General features: G+C 40.9%; 1 protein-coding gene across 9 annotated transcripts in view; it reads right to left on the reverse strand.

Moving 5' to 3' along the window:
- Positions 1 to 20,632, reverse strand: part of NCOA7 (nuclear receptor coactivator 7) — an 89,544-nt gene that overhangs the window by 9,960 nt on the left and 58,952 nt on the right. For 7 of the 9 annotated variants that reach the window (XM_030490867.1, XM_030490870.2, XM_030490868.1 and 4 more), the window contains 7 exons: positions 16,388 to 16,467; positions 15,429 to 15,536; positions 13,899 to 14,000; positions 12,751 to 12,876; positions 10,255 to 10,439; positions 7,787 to 8,853; positions 6,166 to 6,334 (listed from right to left, as the gene is read on the reverse strand). In XM_030490867.1, the coding sequence (XP_030346727.1) occupies positions 6,166 to 6,334; positions 7,787 to 8,853; positions 10,255 to 10,439; positions 12,751 to 12,876; positions 13,899 to 14,000; positions 15,429 to 15,536; positions 16,388 to 16,467 (1,837 nt within the window). The remainder of the gene's footprint in view (positions 1 to 6,165; positions 6,335 to 7,786; positions 8,854 to 10,254; positions 10,440 to 12,750; positions 12,877 to 13,898; positions 14,001 to 15,428; positions 15,537 to 16,387; positions 16,468 to 20,632) is intronic. The other 2 variants (XM_030490875.1, XM_030490873.1) reach the window with 2 other exon arrangements.

The raw sequence follows: 20,632 nt of genomic DNA on the forward strand, positions 1-20,632 counted from the left end.
CAATTCGTATTAGGAAGTCAAATTGATTGGTATTAGGTCATACTCACAAAAGCCAAGTCCCTAAAAACTCACTTCACTTATTCAGTTTGACCTCCTGCATAAAACAAGCCATAAAAGATCACCAGTAAAGTCTACACCACATTTCTAGAAGTTAGAGAGGCTAACCACAGAACAATTCTTCATTCTGTTAGCATTATGAAAAAGAGCAGTTACTGACAGCTTTGCTAATAATAGAGTACCAGCAGTGTATGCACTTCTGTAAATGTAGTCAGCTCTCTATCATGGTCTTTAACGAGATGTTCTTTGACAACATCCATAACAAACAGTGAAACAATTTCTGTAGAAGGAATTTCTGTAGTACATTAGAATTAAAACGAACACATGCAATTTCAAACAGGAATACAGTGGTGGATCCACTGTACAAGAAGTTGAAATGCCAGCAAAAAAAAAATCAAACCCTAATTAAAGAGGGCAGATAGAAATAAATACTTGTGACACTGGATCTTTTTCCAGTTATTCACCAGCAACTGCTCTGCCCCGGTGCACAAGTTGGCATTTGCCTTTTCTGAACTTACTGATGCTTCTGTCAGCCCATTCCACTGTGCTGATGTCCCTCAGAACAGCAGCCCTGCCCTCCGATATATGAACACTACGCAAATTTGGTGTCATCCCCCAAAATGACAAAGGTGTAGTCTTGTCACCATGTCCATGTCACTGATGAAGGTATTAAACAGTATCAATACCCAAGGAATACCACTTGGCTGCCACTCAGACTAGCTATCAACCCTCTGAGACCAATGGTCCAGTCAGTTTTTCATCCACCTGGTAGTCTACCTGTCTAGGTCACATCTCTTCAATTTGGCTTTAAGGATATTATGGGATGTTGTGTTGAAAGCCTTACTAAGATCATGATAAAACACCAATCCCTTGCTCTCTCCTTGTTCACAGAGCTGGCCATCTCAAACAGAAAAGTTATCTGGCTTTGACGACGGTTGCAGCATTTGTCTCTCCAATTATTAAGAACCTCTCCCAGTGATCATAACCTTTCAAAGGATGATAGAAAGCAGCCTTGCAATAACATCAACCAACTTCCTCAGTACACTCCGAATATTTCCTGTCAGGCCCCATGGACCTGTATATGCTCAGTTTATTTAAGTAGTCTATAACCAAGTTTTCCTCTACAATGGACAGATGCTAAATAAATCCAGACCCTCCAGATTTACAAAGCAGCAGCATAAAATGAGATATAGGTGACTGTACAAGTGAGGTCATTCTCAAAGGGGATGCAGAGCATCCCTTCCCTGTTAATAAAATTGTATCATTATGCTATGGTGGTGTTTTCAAGCTACGAAATGGAAAAAATTGGAGACAATTTTTAAATTGAAAGCCCACTGCTTGAGGAACTCTTTTACAGTCAACTTGACAGCTGTGAGGAAATTTATCCTAGAATTCAATAGCTGTTTTGGTGATCACATGTTTACTAGTGTGCCGTGCACTAAGAGAAACATCAGTAAAACAGAAAGTACTTAGAAAGGAACAACTTTGGAAACCTACAGTTAATCACTCCAGAAACAAAGCAGTCAAGAGGAAAAGATGGTAACAGGAAACTTTTTAAAATAAAAAGAAAACACAAAAAAACAACCTAGGAGATACAAATTGAAAGATGGAACACTGATTAAAGAGGGATCCCACCTCCAGCTGCAGCCAAATTAAAAGGAAAGTGGATATGCTTACAAATACATTCACAGTTAACACACACACAGAGGGCACAAAACAAATGTAGGAAAAAAAAAGTTTATAGTGAATTATACACATTTGGTAGAAAACTAATTTTGGAGAGTAAAAGACATGACATAAAGATCATGACAACCAAGTGATAAAATCAGTGTAACACAAAAGCTTTGAGGAGTATTTATTCCACTGCACTGCTTACTAAACCGGGCACAATCAGCCGTGTGTGTGAATGCATCCTGACAGGGGAGCACACACTGAAGAACACTGAGCAGATGCTGTGCTTGCAGGATGGGACTCTACCCTTGGCAGGAGGACCCTAGAGACCTGGGATAACAGCTCTGAATTTTGGAGCAGAAGCTGTGCACTGGCATGCTGATTACAACATTCGGTGCAATTCCTGAATGTACCAACAAAGTAATATTCAGGGGAAGGAACGAGATTGTGTTTAGTTTGGTGTTCGACACTTTGGTGACCACTGCTGGAACACTCTGCCCATCTCTGGTTCACCATTCCCAAGTCATCTCAAGTATTGCAGTTTAGAGATGCAAATCCAACTGCCATATAGCAAGAGGCAAAAAGAGTTATTTAGCTTACAGGACCAATACTCTGTAATATCCTACAGCAAGAGGAGATAATACAGATACAACCAAAACCAGGTACCAGAAGCCAGGAAAATTAAAGTAGGTAAATAGTGCACTGAAAAGAGCAAAGGCAATTATCAATACAATACACCAGACAACTTGTCAAGTTACAGTTGACTCTTGAGGGGAAACTGTAAATTATTTTTCTTCTAAAAGATACACTTTAATTTAGGAGGTCCCAAACTGACACCATCACCACAACCATTTCTGTTGATACAGCAACAATATCTGACTTCTTTGAGTGCAGAGGCAAACCAGTTTTCCATAAATTGATGCCTTCAGGTCAGTCACAGGTGGGAGGGGGGCTGCTTCCACATTTCTGTGTCAGGGGTGGTGGTGGGGGGTGTGTGTGTGCGTCCTGTGATAAATATACAAAGGCTCAAAGTCCAAACACAGCCCCTGGCCTAGAAACAGGAATTAAATCAGGAGTCCTACGACTTTGTTACAAACATGCCTCACTAGATGATGATCACTTATGAATCTTATGAGGGCTAAGGTATCATAAGCCCTCATATGCTTATATGAGCTTATGCAAACTTACATGAGCCCTCACTGTAAGATATTAAGCTATAGATACAAATGGGTTTTCACAGGTTTCATCTGTATAGTTAGATACCTTACTTATCAGGAGTCCAGGAGTGCTCTATTTGTAGGAGGCTAATTCAAGAGGAGTCTTAATCTAAGCTTTACGCTACCTATTCCATTCTGTTAACAGAAACACGGAAGATCAATGCTTCTGCATCAGGACAATCTTAGTCATTGTCCCTTTATGCAAAGCCCTGCATAAGTGCATGGAAGCATCACATAGCTATTCACTTCAGCTAGCTGTGCTGCAAGTTGTTCCAGATCTCAGCTTCAACCCTATTAACTACAGGGTGTTACGCACCAGATACTAACAGGAGCCACAACCAAGCAACATCTTGCTCTACAAAAGGAAACCCCACAGAAACAGTAACAGAAAGCAAACCAAAACTCACTCAATGCCCCAAACCAAACAAACCAACCAAAACTCCAAAAATATCACTGGGACAGGAAGCTAAGACTGAAAAAGAGAAGCAGCCCATTACTTTCCTCCTTGAAAATCTGCCTTCTCTCAAAAAAGAAACTTCCTAAAAAGCAGATGCCCTCTCAGCAGCATGAACTTGATGCAGCATCTTTTATATCAACATCAATGCAAATCATATATTCATAAACCAAACCCATATGCCAAATTTACATTATAGATAATCAACGAGATTTACCTCTTGACTGAGGAACTAGTCAATGCTAAAATGAGGAAATTATTTGTTAGGATGTACATTTATAAACAAAGAAATCCTACATTATCATCTCTGTCCCCAGTGCAAGGCATTTACTTCTGCAAGACCCTGAGGACACATCAGTGACATAATTACTGATCTACTACTACTCAAAATCCACTAAGGTGGAAAATCTATATACCATTTAAACATAAATCCACGCAGTAAGAGCATGCACAGACTTACCCTCTAATACTATAAGCTATACCCATTGCAAAACTTCTCAGCAAAAGAATCAATCTATTAGTGTCCTCTCTGCTCAGCTGAACCTGACACAAAGCTGCCCTAGACAGAGTAATCTGTATATAAGGCAGCTCCAGGTGCCCACCACCCCCATTAGGTGCTAAGATGAGCACTGCTGTGCTCAGTGCAAAGCAGCCCATTAGTCACTGATTAACTCAGCCGTGCTGTGTGGGTCATGGTGAGATGCATGCCGGGACACTCGGCACCTGGGAAGGCACATAGGAAGAGAGAAGACTTACAACAGCCACAAAAGGCAGATGAGACTTACTGACAGCTTTTATAGGGTATCACCCTAACAGTCTTCTCTCAGTATTAATAATGTTTCCAGAGGCTTCCATGTAAGTACATCTCCTCCCCAGTGCAGCTTTCCTGCAGCCTGCCAAGGCCAGGAAAGCAGCAGCAGTCTGCAAGAACAGCTCTGCTGGGAGCAGTGGGCTGCGGAGCCCAGGCAAAAAATGGAGCCCTTTTCACAACTGATGACAGAAACACTAAGAGATCATGGAAAAATGTAATTGTACTTAAATGCAAACCAGAGGAAGATTTAACTTACACCATTAGTTACAGACATGCACACCAATTCCTTCACAACCACAGTCCAGGTCTGGTTTTGGTTTTTCAGTTGGTTCGTTCTGGTTTTTGTTTTTTTGGGGATTTGTTTGTGTGTGGTTTAGGTCTTTTTTTAATTACAATGAAAGGTTACTCTGACAAATCATATTGAAAATACACTGCAAAGCAATCCCGAACGCCCTACTGCCATGGCACACTCAAGATGCAACACTGGTAGTTGTGTACTACGCAATACTGGTGCAACTACTGTCAGTCAGCATGGCCAAGCTCTGCTGAAATAGCCCACTGCAGGAATTACTTTTTCCTCATTCTAAAAACTGCAAACCAGTCAATATCTCAGTTTATATATGGGTTGGGTGCCCTCATTATTCAGAAGATTTCTGCTCATAAAAAGGTAAGTAGAGAAACCTTTTTCTGAGTTCCTGGTAAGAAGTTTAATAGATCTATCTACCTGTTGCACAGAGCAATGATCAGAGACAGCCTCCCTTCAGCTCAGCAGCTTTATTCAACATTAGACACACCATCCCCAAAGCAATTAACTGACCTCATGTTATGTTACAGCATCACTCCAACTCCTTTAAGTATTTACTCACACTTCAACCTAGAATTTTCTGAACCTGCCCTTTTGCAATCCCCAAGAAGCCAAGGACTGGTTCAGCAGATAGCAAGCAAAACAAAAGCTATCTTCAGCTGCGCTCCCAATGGCCACATTCCAGCTGGATTAAATCTCTCCTCCTCCTCCTCCCTGGGTCAACAACTTCCACACTGCTGGTCTGCTCAAAACCCTCATTTCTAAAATACAGGAAATAAACCCACACATGCTACAGATTTGAAAATAAAATTAAATATTCTGGAAAGCTACCAGAAGAAAAAAAAATTACCGAATCTTAAAAGAGACACCTCTGAGCTGGATCTCCAGTTCAGAGTCTTCCTTCCTGGAATCTATCTTACCAGAAGTGTGATTTCCCTATTTTGGTTCATCAACACTAGAGAATTGCTTTAGCTGCCTTTTAGCAAGAGAGGGACCAAGGATTTGATTCCTCACAGCCAGCGAAAATTCTTGAGTGATTTATGTGTAAAATCACATAAATCTCTTCGTTGTTGTTGTTGTTGTTATAGTACTATTTAGGCATTTATAAACACCTATAGGCACATAAAACATTAATGGATTTTATTGTGAAAGAAGGGACCTTTTTTTTAATGGGCCTGAAGGCAGACACAGCCACATCCAGTCAGTTGGGAATGTATCCCTTTTCTACATGATGCCTTTTACTCATATGAAATAACTATTGTTTTAGGACTGGCACCTTAGTGGATGCCTCACCCCTCTTGTCACTACTCCCCTTTTTCCCTTTCCCTCCCTTCTTAGACTACAGCTGAAACCCAGATTACCCCTCAGTGCTTTTATTATGTTAGCTGCATGTATACCCCTCTTTTCATCTTCCAAGTGGCATCTAATCCTTTCTTCCTCCCCACTGGGACCTATATTAGACTAGCAACAAACACTGGTTTCTCTCTGATATGCAAGGAAATGAGGGTACCCCTCTCCTCATCTCAGCATCCCTGCTGCATTTCACACCTTGGACCATGTAGGAAAAGTCAGATTCAACTCTAGAAAGCACTACATATTTAAAAAAAACTTAAGAGACGAACATATTTTTGTGCTGAGCACTCCAGCTTACCTTTCCCGAGGAACAGCAAACCAGTACTCTGGTTGCTTTATTTTTTTGCTGTACTGTTGAGACATGGTGGTGCTCTGAGATGCAAAGGACTTTCTCATGGGCTTGCCTACTTTAATGCACAGAAACATTGGAGGAGTCTTGCTCTTCTCCTCTTTTGAAGGAAGCATATCTAAATAAAAGACAGAAGAAATGGGCTGCTTACAGGAAAGTACAAATACTGCAGCCGATAAAACATTGTCACAAAGATTAATAATCTTGTGCAAAGGAATACTCAGAGGCACCATGCACAGAATTACACCTGATAAGCCATTCAACAGCAAAACTGGTTTAATAAATCCTTGTTCATCCTAAACTCTGTCCATTCCCATTTCTTCACAGCCTGTATCCCTCTCAGCTGTGCAGCAATGTACAGAATAGCACATCAGTAAGACGACCAAGCTGAGTGCAAACTGCATACAAAGCAGGCAAGTAAAGGGGACAGTGTTTGACTGGGTTCAGGAAACCCATCCAGTCGAAGGGTAACCCTGCACACATGCACACAAATCCCCATCAGCTCCTCAACTCTGACGGTCAGTCAGCCACACTAACGCCTTTTGTCTGCACAACACAGGGTCCAGCAAAAGAACAGTTTAAGTTCCTTAGATTGCTAGTGCAACAAACAATTGCTTCTTAAACAATAGCCTCAATCACACTGAGGTTGCCTCCTTCATTTTAGGTGTACGCATACAGCCTATTGTTTTTTTCTTTCCCACAGAGAACTATCACCAAATACAACTTAGCAAGATATACACTCTTCCAAAAAACAGGAAAAGTCATTTTAAGACCAACCATTTTTAAAATGAAGACTTCCATTCTAATTATCCCACACCAGCTGATATGAATCAAGGGTTATGTCCATTGGTTCATTAAATTACCAGGAGAGGAGCATCAGTGCTCCAGGATGGACTAGTGCTTAGAGGCACCAGGCTGCAGCAGAAATAGTAATATGTGTACACATTACCTAAACCGAGATCTTCTTTTGTTATATGCTTTCCAGTAACAGCCTGAATTTTATTTATTATAATCCAATACCTAATCAGGACAAAACAATCAGGCAGTAAGACTCTACATGTATTCCTATTTATCACTTCTTTAAGGGTTTCCATAGCATGAAAGACACTACACAGATGCAAATAGTGTCAAGAATACTTTGGTAGCCCCTTTACAGCAACACAATGCTACTTTAGATACTAGAAGATATTAACTGACAGAATTCACTGAAGCAACAAAAGTTACCAGTACAAAGTGACAATTCCTAGGCTATGAAATGTCCCTGTCAGTAATGTAACTAAATGACATTTCCTCCTTAAAGCCAGTAAACAGAGGTGAAGATTATACGAACACTGATCATTGAATATGGAAAACACTCACAAGCTACTTATCAAACTAGAAGCTTAGGGAATTTGAAGGGTTTTTTCCCTCTAAATAGCAGATAATTAAAGAATAAAATATGCAAGAGTTAAAGAAAAAAGAAGCAGGTATTACAGAAACAGGCAATTCAGAGCAGAAGGCTATCAATTCAAAAGTTACCGTCATAATGCTGTCCAAGTCTCAGAGGAAACAATGATAACCAGAGACCTACCTTCAATTGGCACTTGAATTTTCTGCAGCAGCCACAGTCTGATTTCTGATTGATTGTCTAACTGTGTTTCTTGACAGGTCTTGTCTACAGCTGGTACTAACGAAGAGTCCACAGACTCTTTCAGATCCTTTTCCTCTGCTGCTGCTGAGCTGATTTCTAATGAAGGTGCTTTCTTTTCAACACAGCAGGAGTCAAGCTCCATACTTTTAACTGTATGGACTTCATTAGCTTGAGACTTTGAACAGCTAAGTGTAAGGTCTATGCCAACTGCTTTATTGTTTTCACCTTTCTGGATTTCAGCCTTGTGTAAGTCTTCAGATGACTGAGACCCATTCCCATCTTTATTGAGGTAAAATTCAATAAGTTTATCTTTCTCTAGCTCTTTCTTAGTGTCCAATGCAGTCTCCACCTTACCTGTCGGGGAACTGACACATTTGTTTACTTCTGGAATAACATCTTGCTTTTCACACAGCTCTAAGTCTAAGTCAGCTTTAGGTTCAACACTGTCCTTTTTTTCCAAGGAATCAACTGTCAAGCGCTCCTGGACTTCTGTAGTGGGTTTGGTTACCTGCTGCTTAGTTCTCCCCAACTCCCTGGGGTCAGCCAGCAAGCCTTCCATTACTGAGATTTTCCTGTCCAACCCTCTATCCTTATGAGATGACGTCTTTTCCAGCTCAATGAACTCATCCTCTCCTTCTCCCAAAAGGGATTTTTCTTTGGTTTTGGTATCTGAAGCATTTTTTTCCCCAGAAGGCTCCCTTGCACATGGATCCAAAGCACACTTTTCCAAATGTTCAGTGGCAGTGATGTTGTTGGGAAACTCCAGTGACTTCAATTTGATTGAGCCTGTACTCTCAGATGATTGAAGAACTTCAAAATCAGCCGACTTCTCCTTATCTGAAGGCTTCATCTGTTTGGCACCCAGAGCAATGGATGGATCCCCATTCTGCTGCCTCTTTTCCTTGCTAAGGGATTTGAATTTGCTGAAAGGATTGATGTCTTTCTCAGAGGATAGGTCTTCCCATTCTCCTGGCCTGTACAGAGGACAAAGATCCTTTGGTATGTCACTGTCAGGGAAAATGATGGGTGTACATATGATGTTAAAAGCAAAATGGAAACAGAAAAAAAATCGGAAAAGAAAAACTAAATAATATACCAACTTAACTTAAGCTCTGAAACTCAATGAAAAATTACTTTCTCCAAAATAAACACACATCAGTGAAAATAAGTGACTTGAAAGAAAATGGAGAAAAATGCAAAAAGGATAATACCGAAATAAAAGGAGTAAACCGCTTGGCAGAATATGCCACATGGGTGAAGAAATGGTACACATGTCATAACAATGTACAAGTCATCAGAAGTTCAGTAACTGAAAAACCACAGGACATGTATTTAGCTGCTGGAATTTCACTCATAATGATATTGTTATTTCCCACACCACCCATGCTTCTCTAGTCAGCGCAAATGTATTTTTGAGAAGAAAGCACATCATAGATAAGCTGTACACCGTTTGAACAGTGTTTATCTGAACACAGATAAACATGTACACCATGTTTACTGCAAAAGAGTAACAGGCAATAGAGTTGGAGTTTTTTCCTTTTACTTTTTCTCTAGTGCTCAAATGTAGTGTTTGAATGCAGACTTCCCCAAAGACCTGTTTTTAAAGCAGGACAATCATAAAACATTTCAGAATGGAAAATTCTTCAAAACAGCATACAACTTGAACTCTTCATTGCTGCTAAGAAGTCTGAGGTGAATGCGAATACAAGATTCTCACCACTTAAAGGTTACTAAAAAGGTAGTAAACACCCTAGTAATGAGTGTAACAAATATCTGGAAAGTTTTTCTTGAAATGAGAAAATGGAGGGAAGTAGATGAATTTCACTGATCAAACAGGTGTTGCCTATAGTGACAAAACCTTGCTCACAACAAATATGGAAGCCGTGCCTAGACTATGCATAAATGAAAGCAGTCCACCCCAGAAAGTCTATTATGTATTATAAATGGTAACTATCAATACATTTCTGGTTCTGAAGTGGAAATATTCCACAGACTGGCATTTCTCTAAGTCCTGAAGATGGCAGTTAAGGTGCTATTATCTTCAAAAGTTTCAAATACTCCTCTCAGAACAGCCCTGGTAACACAACAAATGGTCCAGACTGAGACAGTGCAAGAGCCCAACGATGGCATGCCACCAATGCTTTTAAATACTGCATTTTACTCATCTCCTTTGCACACTGGTTGTCATATTCACGACCCATTTTTCTTTAATGCCACTGAAGTGTTCTAAAAAGCAAGTGTAAGAACAACACAAGTGAATCATTCCTTTGCTGGCACTTTCCTCCCTTGATTTGTTTTACCCTCCTGCATTACAATACTTTCCCTCTGTTACCTCCCCGTATCCCCTCTTTATCCATGACCCTTACTGAATATCTGTAAACATAAGTTCAGGGAAGAACACTCCTTACGATGGCAATGCGTCTTTAATCTTCATGTGAGAGATGTCATTGTAGAGAGCAATTGAGACAACCTCTTCCATGGGGCAGATGAGCCCATATTCTTCACAGCCGTTCTCAATTACCAGAGGATCAGACTTATGTGGGTCAAACATGATATTGTTTGGAGTTACTATCATGACTCCTCCAACTACACCCTAAAATAGGAGAAGGAAGAGTTAGCGCATTACATGTATTTCACTTACCATTTGGTATGGGATGTTACATTACTATCCTAAAAAGCAAAACCTCTCTCCCACATCTTTATACTCCATCATGCAATGTTCGCTAACAAAACATTTCACATCAAACTAGACATTGTAAGGAGAGCAAAGAAATAATTGCTTAGTGACACCCAAGTTCCTGGCTGATAAGAAAGAACATCTGAACTATTCAACTTCCAGTGTCGGCTTCTACAAGCTAGAACTGCAGATTGTACTCAATCTCAGACAAAACAGATTAGTGGATTAAAAAAAATAAACAAAATATTAATAAAAGTACCATTTTATTCTAGATACAGCCACTTTCATTTGATACATGAATTTATATGCAACTAGCACACCTGAAGGCAGTTTTACTCATGGAAATGTCAAGGTTACTATGCTCCTATGCTAAGCTATTTTACAGGTCTCCTTGATGTGTTCTCCTAGAGGTACATGAAAAAAAGCTTCTATATGTAGGGACCTGATATGAAACAGATTCTCCCTGATCTAGAAGCAGCTTCTACCACTGATCGAAGCATATTTTGCACAGCTGTAGAAGACACATTTAATTCTTCAAAACAAACTCCAGCAGAGGAATCGGTAAGAGGCTGCATCAGCCATTACTCAGCATCCAACCCATGACAACTGACCATTTTTCAAGGTGTACAGAGGGATGTTTCCAATGTCTTGCTCCTGCACCCTGTCATCCAGACGAGTTACAAAATTCACCAGACCAACTCAGAAGCTATGTGTAAATCATGACGTCTGACAAATAGGAGCCGCAGAACAAGAATGACCTACACTGTAGATACTATTAACTATCCAAAGTCATCCACAAGGCAAGTCAAGGAAGACTAACAAATAGGCAGGTTAAGGACCACAAGCTTGGTTTGTTTTTTTTAACTGTGTCAAGCTGATGGCTTGGCACTGGCAAGTGAGTACGTGTGGTTTTTTGCTCCTTTGCTTTGTAAAGCAAAGCCTGTATGTATTTCCCATTTGCTTCTCCTGTGTGACTCACATACAAATGCTGAGATTGTGTTTGGATGAAAGAACCAAAATCAAGTGCAGAAGCTTCTCCCAAAGGTATTATTAGCCAGAAGAGCAATACCCTCAGCAGACTGTACTTCCTGCCCAGCCACTGCAGGAAGCAAGGGAACATGGGATTTTAGCTACACTGGCAAAGAAGCCATCAGATTGTTCTGACTGCAAATTACTTTTTCAGTCCTGCAGCCATAAAATTGGCAAGCTGTATCCTCTGCACCTAGCCAGCATCACATAACAAAGCAACAGTATTGCCCAAATTTACATGCAAGGCATGAAGCAGGCCTCCATTACTTTCTACAAAATAACAGATTGAAAAATTGCAGAGTGGTTTAATACAGTCTACATCCACTCGATGCGAAAAGAAGCCAGAAACCGTAGGTGTAAACACATCCATCTTACAAAAGTCAGGACTAAGGGAAAAGTATGCTTAAATTACAGTGGTTAGCATCTCCAGTGTTATAAATTCCAGAGAACTTGAAAACCCAGACATCTTAACTGAAACCAGAGTCAACAAGAGTAGATATATCAAAGCAGACAGTTCAAGAAGATAAGTGTCTTGCAGTCTTGAGAAGAGGGTTAAAATACTGCCCAAGCTTTGCACCTTTGTTTCTAAAACAGCTGCTGTAAAATTTAGGGTTGCAGTCCCAGTGGGAACACGTATGTTACAAGAAAGCTTGTAAGAAAAAAAGGTTGTATCATGCAATATTTACCTTTTTATTAGGATTCGCATGACATTCATTAGTGAGTGCAGAAGCAACATAGACGTATTTGGAAATACTGCTCTGGAAACAGTTAAGATTTATCTTAAAGTCATAAATGAAGTAGATAGGTATGTGCTCTTTTTATAAAGCTGTTGCTCAATGTGATGGAACTGGACAACTAATCTTAACATGTCATAGCTCTAAAGTGCAGTTTCTCTGTGTATCTAGCAACACACTCTTTAAACAGATAATTCTGGTAAGACATGGTAAGGGAATGAAGATGTATAGAAAAGGCATTCTTTCATAAAGCAATTATTACAGATTAAACAACTGAAAGAACAAAATGATACAGCATATTGCCACGGTACCAGTGAACACAGCAGTGATAAAGCCACCGTAACATTTACATTCTTTACACAGTGGAGCATGTTTGACTCCCCCAGTATCCATCTCTCACTTATCCAAACAGATTTTGCTTTTAAAGAATCTCAAACAATGCCCAAAAGCCTGGTTCCACCTACCTTACCATCTGTGAAGTACCGACAGTTCATTTTTAAAAATTTGACAACCACGGGCTCATCCTCTTCTGAAGTAGAGGACAGGACTCTCTCCACTGGTTTGAAGGCCTTTCTTGCCAAATCAGCATCCTTAAAAAAATAAAAGGATCAGTGCAGATCAATAGGACCAGAATTGTATACTTTTAGATTCTGGGCAACAAAAGGCCAGGTTCAACCAACTATTTTCCTTTTGCTTAAGGAAGAAAAATAGTGGTCACGTATGCATGTATGTATGTACACACACTCCCCACAATATCCTGTGTGGAAGAAAAAACTCATAACATGGCAAAAAACCTCCATGCAAGTAACAGGCAAGATATTAAAAAATGCCAACGCAATTCAGCTCACCGAAATTCAATGAGGCATTCTCATTTTAAGAGGGAGCCAGTCCTAGCATCTCATCTACATTGAAGACCTCTGCACACAGTGCACTGGTGGGATTCCCCATGGGGGAGGCACACAGACTAAGGTAAAACACGGTATTCACTCCAGATTTCTGTCCACTTTCCTTTCCATTAGTTACGGATTTGAAATGTCCTAATTGCATTAACATCAGCTAAACTCCCAAAAACTACTATCTGAAGTCATCATGGCAAATCACTGTTCTAAGGAAAACGAATGATCAGCTATGCCAAGGCTTTCACAAAGATTAAATTCTATATATGAGTACCACCATAATATGCTTAACTAGAAAGAAACTGATTGCTCAGACTAAACTAACAGCCTCTGATCTCAAGGGTGCAGGATAAAGGCTCTGGACTGCAAAGCAGCATAAAAATCTCCAGGGTGAAACAACAAATAATTTTTCATATTTAATTTTCTATTCTTTAAAAACTATACACTATACTGTTTTAAATTGCTTTGATAGACTCTGGCCCAACTGAATTTGTGCTGGGTTTCTATGCTCAGACAGAATTCCCTTAATTTGGAATATTTAAGAGAGATGGTGAATTTTGTAGTACAGCACATTAAAATTAATGCTACTCAATACACCACACACAAGGTCTGAACTGTAACCTCAAATATTTGCTATTTACACAGCCTTGAATCTCAGCTTCAGAATCAGAAATCATTTTGTGAGCTGAAGAGCAGTGAAGCAATGTTTGACTTACAGGGAGTTTATCATATTCAGCATCTGATGATGAAGGAGAAACGGGAGCACCGGTATTGAAAGAAGAAAGCCTTGCAGCACTTGTTTCTGGCACAAAGAGTATCTAAATACAAACACAAATGTCAAAACAGTAAGACACAAGCTTTAAAAAGTTATTCACTATAAATACTACGTTCTACTAGAAAGACAACCCAGTACTGATGACTCATGACTGCAATGCACTCCTTATTCTAGAATCCTTCTTCATACATGGTGATGGTGGGGCACATGCAGATCTAATTAGTTACAGGATCTAGCTCTACAGTTTGTTTAACAGCAGAGGCAAGAAAATAAAACATTTTCCACAGGCTGAGAACCTCCTTTTCCCTGCCAAATTTACAATCTCTGATCGTCTTGCAACTATCTCAACTACACAACAAGTAACTGCAAAATGACTATTACTAGTCATTAATTTGTAATAGCAAACTCTGGTCCAAAGGAAAGACCATTGCGGAAGATGGGGGATTTTTAGTGCTAGAAGTTTGTAATACCTCATACACAGGCTGTTTTTTTCTGAAAACATACTTGCATCTCTAAATGTAAGAAAATATTCTTTATATGAACCAGCATTTTAGCATCATGTACTACATTTAAAATAAAAACCAAACAAATAAAACAAACCTTATAATACAACTGTATATAAAAATATAATGCTTTGTTCGAATTTTCACATTCCCTCACAGTGAACATCCCAGATTTTTAGTACAGCAGTACTAAAACTGCAGTACAGCTTTGGACCTCCACGCCAAATAAAAATACACCCATACGTTGCAAGCGTCAAAGTAAAGAAAGATACTTCTAAAATATAAAAAAAAAAAAGTTCAGTTTTGTTTTAAACAAAAACTGTTCAGAAAAATAAACCCATTATCCTTATGCCTGTTTTTGTCTGCTGGGTGTTCTTTGGCAAGTCATAGTCATGCCATCTCTGTGTGCCTCAGTTTTACCATCTGCAAATTGGGACACTCCAATCTCTTCATATTTGTGAAACAGAAGTAGAGATCTGCTCTTCCTGAACCAGGTGTTAGCCTTCACATTTGCATTTCCATTACCATTACCTAACTCTCCCCAAAACAGTCTATGTCCATTTATTTCTCATCTTACAGACTGACTCACGCCCAACATAATGGCAAAGAGCCATTTCAATTACTGTATCTAAGTCTCTAATTCTTTAATGTATTATACATAGCATTTATCTAGGCTTCCCAAGAATTCAACTCTCTTGCAACAGCTACATTACCCTCTTGAGCTTCAGAGTCCTTTTTAAGCTTTAGTGACAGCAAATAAATAACAGAAGTCAGATATGGCAACTATAAAGCTCGCCCCCGGTTCCAGGTAACGATCTAGTGAGTTCCCCTTTGAGGGGTTTAAATTACTGTCCATTATGCTTGTATCCAACTACCTAAAAGATACAGTAAAGCAAAAGTAATAAAAAGCTTTTAAATACATAGCAAATAATCAGGTTTCAGGTATTAAAAAAAACATAAATATTTACCTGGCCTGGCACAATTGTCTGCGTGAAAAGCTTATTGAGCTCCACAAGCTTGTTTGGCGTGATGTTAAACTTTAATGCTATGCTGTTTATGGTGTCCTGATTCCCAGCCTGAAGAAAGAGGTGAAGCTTAATACACCATAGTGAACACATGCAGCACAGCAGCTGAACTAACACCATATAATGAACTGATTGCAGTGGTGTGATGATCTTAACACACCCTCTGTTTAACAGGTTACAGGATAAGCCAGCATCAATAAAAAGAAAAAAATACTCTGATACTATACTGTAGGTACCATGGAGAACTGTTACAGATGTCCCTCTCGTTTCTCATAAAACTTTAAAGCAGCACCACCATATTTAGAACTGGCCTGGCAAGTGGGAAAAGGACAAACACTGGAAAGTTCATTACACCGTCAGCAATCACAGCATGTCAGGCATTTGTGCTGTTCTGGGCTGGGACAGACGCTCTGCATGACAGAGAGTGGGGCGCAGCCCCCACTTTGGGACCTGGCCACTCACACAGAGACTTTTTGGGCAGAGCTGGCCCTCTTGAGCTGCCGCAGCAGTGTGCTGCTGTCCTGCTTCAGCTTAGAGAAAGAGGTCTCCCATCATCTCAGGACCAAGCTCAGGCCAGCCAGTTGATGAACCAAGCAGCACTGCGGAATGGAAGTATTTTTCAGAATAACAGATTAACTGCTCTACTAAAGAGCCATGGTGCAGGAGTAAAAATAAGACTGGCAGTTGCAAGAAGAGGCAGAGAACCTTGGTTGAACAGTAGCTCAGGCTGTGAGCCTAGCTCTTCCCATGCAATCATATTTGGAGCAATCCCTACTAAGATAGGTACAAACTGTAGCCAGTATTCACTTAGTGCTTTCAGTTTTCTGCCATTGGCTCCCTTTCAGCCTCAACAACTCCACTTTCAAAAAGCAGACATGAACAAACCACACACCGATACTTACAGTGTATTCTATGGTACCATGGGGTTTCTGAGAAACCATTTTTTTCTCTTTCTTTTCATTAGTTTTATTTTGATTGTCATCTAAAAAGAAAAAGAAAAATATTCAAGTAATTGACTTTCAAGATGCTTGCCTATCAACATGTTTTGAAAGAAATCTCTACAGGATTTGCAAATTTCAGCTGTGAACAGGAACAACACAATGCACAGAAAATATCTGTTAGGCCTTAAAATTGCACTGTACGACAAGCAAAATTTCGTCAAGTACAGCAGGTTTAGTAATCATTCAGGAACTCTCCAGGAATAATGCACACATGATACAATAGCAATAGAGAATTGCTCCCATGTTTTTCTCTCTGATTCCTACACAGTTCATCTGCTGGATACAGGTACTTTGTGTGATGAGCTGCTATGAAGGCTGAGGTAGAAACCAGAAGATGAATGTATGCACGGATACTGCACCGGTACGACCACAACAGATACTGATTAATCACCACTTCAGCACCAGTACGTCATATTTAAGTACTATTTTAAACTCTGAAGGTAAAAGTATGCCAAGAGTCCTGCAAAACAGGCTTGAGTACAGTATAGAGTCAAGCATCATAACGTATAAAGCTCTTTCGGAAGACATTTTTCATCAGCTGCAATACACAAAACTCACTGCACTTGCAAGACCCGAAAGGCACCCGTGAGCTCCCAGCAGCATGAGCAGGGTCGCTATTTCCAGTTCTTACCAGAGCAGAGGGAGAGTAAAATCAAGGATGAGCACGGATGCCCACTGCCCAGCCAGCCCCAGCCCCTCATGGCTCCCCCTGCACACCCACAGCCCAGACCCATGTACCTGGCGGTGGCGAGGGCGGCACACAGCCCCAGCTCCAGGAGTGGGGCTGGGGTGTGGTGAGGCCGTGCATGGCCGCCCTGCTCCTCCAGTCTGCTCAACCCCGGCCCCTCGCAAAGGTCCTGCTGCCTCCAGCACAGGGCTGCAGCCCGGCCGAGACAGGGAGAGCCGAGAAGACAAGGCAGGGCTGGGCCTGGCAACACCAGCACCGGCGGCCAGAGGCAGGGAGATGACGTGCTCCTGGGGAGACTGTTCCCAGGGTCCAAACTGGCAGCTCCAGGAGGAGATCAGGGAGGAAAGGATGCGCAATGGCTGCGCAGGGCTTCTGGCTCGCATTCAGGCTTTGCTGCAACCTTTGCTATTTCCAGAGAGCAAGAGGCAGATAGTAAAAAGAAGGGCGAGGACTCGCCTGCCTCACTGTAATGTACACAAGAAGAAAGGAGGGGCCTGGAATCATGCTGCACCTGACCCTTCTGCCGGCCCATTTCCACAGCGAGGTTAATGCTGCGGGCTGCCTCAGCGTCTTCCAGAGGCTACATGGTCAGGGGCGGTCTCCTTCAGTCAACAGAGACTCACAGGAGCCCTGAACACACATCAAAGCGTTACTGCAGGTGTACACACATCACCCACACTACCTGCCAGGGATGCCGTCATGAGAAGCACCATGGTTAGCGATAAGACAGACAGCAAAGATGTTTTTCCCACAATGTAAGAGGCAAAAAGCATGCAGGGACTAAACACGCACAATTTAAGTACATGTGGATAGTAAGTGTCACATGAAGGACAGAGGTAGGAAGAGGAAGATCAGGATGACGCTGGCTTGCCTTTCTCTGATAGCATTTTGGAACAGAGCATCATTCAATGATCTCAAACATTTCACCTCCGAGAATGAAGACCCACAGTAAAACTTCTAAAATTAGCATTCTTGCTGCCTTTTTCTGACCATTTGTATTTCCACCATTGTCACACCATCTTCCTCTGACCAAAATCAAAGCAGTCTATGGTGAAGAATGGAAAAAAGGGTAATGACAACATTAATGACAACATTAGCAGGGCACAGTATTAAGCCATCAGAAACACAATGCCAATATGTCAAAGATGCGGCAAATACATTATTTACATACAACTGCCAATATGGACACAATCCTGCCTGAACAAACTCCCCCATCTATCAATGTGTGCGTTCATGCTATTTTGTGCTACACAAGAGATACCACTTCAATTACTCCAGGATAACGAGAACTATGTATCACACCCATGCAGGCAAACTACCCAAGCTGCCTGCAACCTATCACTGGAGACAGACAAGAAAGGTTTATAGGTAGATTTCATCTTCTAGTAAAGTATTTAGTCTAGCTGCTAGTTAATTCTTTCTAAGCTCTGAAAGAACACACAAGGTAGGAAACAGCTAAGAGCAATTATTTCATACTAATCAGACAGGCATCAATAAGACCTTGGGGTGGGGGATAAAGTAGCTTAGAGAGATGGAGGTGGGGGGAGAGATTTTGTAAGCCCACTTACTGTATATGCAGAGGCCAAGGTCACAAATTATGTTCTACATGACTGGTTACAGCGGAGGGGTGGGAAGCCAGGCTAAGCAAGCAAAACACCACATTATACAATTTCTCCAGTTCCCTTATACTCTCTCAGTTCTCTTTCAGGAAGCCAAATGTTTTCCGACATAATCTGAAGGCAGCTAGTTCTAGTAGTAGTCCCAAAGGCAGCCAGAGCACATGGAGTCCTCAGTAATCACATTTCTTTCAGATAGAACTCGTTTGAAGAGATCCACATCTCCATAGGCATAAATGCCACTGGCTACTTTTTGAACTTGGACGTATAACGCTGAAGTGACTCACAGTTCCGCCTCCCAAGTTTTCCTGCACGTATACTGAAGATGGGATTGCACAACCATGAGAACTGACTAGGTGTTAATGCAAATTTGGTCACACTGCATTTTTTAGGAAAGGGGCAGAGTGGGTGTACTGAACCTCTCTGTGATTCCAGGAAACATGTAAAATCAGAATTGTGCATAAACAGTAAAATTAAAGAGCAATGAGAAGAAGAATGCCATGAGATAACAGGCCTATTCAAAATAGGTAAGTCTGGAATGGGATTTTTTTCTGCCCTTATTATTGATATGTTTATACTTAACTCAGTTTCTTAGCAGACTGCTTATATTTCATTTTGCAATGCTACGGGAAACCTTAGAAAAAAAAAAAAAGAATTATCTAGGAATAATTTGGAAAGCAGCTATTGAAGGATTACAACAAAGAGGTCAATCAGTTATCATCCAAAAGACCTTGACGCATGATAGGAGAATTACACCTCTGGAACTATGTAAATAGCTGTGTAAGTAGATAGAATAGGTCAAGAAGCATCAACAGAACACCAGGCTGCCCACACTGACGTGCGAAGTGCCACTGCAAGACGGTACCATCACCACCAATATTACAGACTAACCTGCTGCTGGCCAACATCAGTGCAAGGTTTCGCAGTGCTGGCAGGGAGACCTAAACCTACCTGACAGTTCCCAAGCCATCAGGTAGGCTGATGTCTGGCAACGCTAACAGGAATGCTGAAGTAAACAAGAGGCCAAAGGACTGACCACTTCCCACACCAGCTAAACAAACTCACTCGCCCGAGAGAATAGAGGCAATGGCATACTTGGACCTAAAGTCCATTTTACTCATTAATCTCTGTCTTACCAAAGACTTAAGCGTCATGTAAATACAGGATTTTCTTCCCTCACTAGCTCCCTTGGCTTCTAGAAAACATGTCTTCCCTATGGCAGAGGAGCAGCTGGGCACTAAACTGCCCTTCAAGACTTCCACACTGGTCCTATGCCAAGGAACCCCACATTTGCAACCCCACTGCATAACCAGGGCTTACTTTCTTGTACTTTGTACTTGACTAATTTCACTGAGCATCCTAATTAATGTTATTTTAAGGGTGAATAAATACACAGTCCTTTTTCACCTTCTGCATGCTATTCACAATGTCAGATTTCCAGCATTTTCTCTATTTCACTTTTTCAGGTTGACTAATACTAGCATACTTTAGACTTTCCTATTTCCCTGATCGCACAGGCTGTCCCTCTAGTTACCTTTTCTTCTCATACCCCATCTTTTTTGAGATGAAGGAAAACCAAATGCAGATTTTAAAATGCAAAAAAACCCCATTAACTTGTGCAATGACATAACAAGAGTTTCCTTAAAACTGTAAGGTATTAGTCATATTTTTCAACACTGCTGAGCACGTCACTGCTGGTATAGGACATTCCAGTCCTACATCTCTATGACAGATTTGTTAGACAAAATAGAACTATATTACCGCAGTCTAGCAAAGCACAGGATCAAGGAGTGAAAACCTGAAGGTAGCTTACAAGAATCTGAAACGCAATAAATTCAGGGG

Source organism: Strigops habroptila, chromosome 6 (genome assembly GCF_004027225.2).
Source record: "Strigops habroptila isolate Jane chromosome 6, bStrHab1.2.pri, whole genome shotgun sequence".
Taxonomy (NCBI): Eukaryota; Metazoa; Chordata; class Aves; order Psittaciformes; family Psittacidae; genus Strigops; species Strigops habroptila.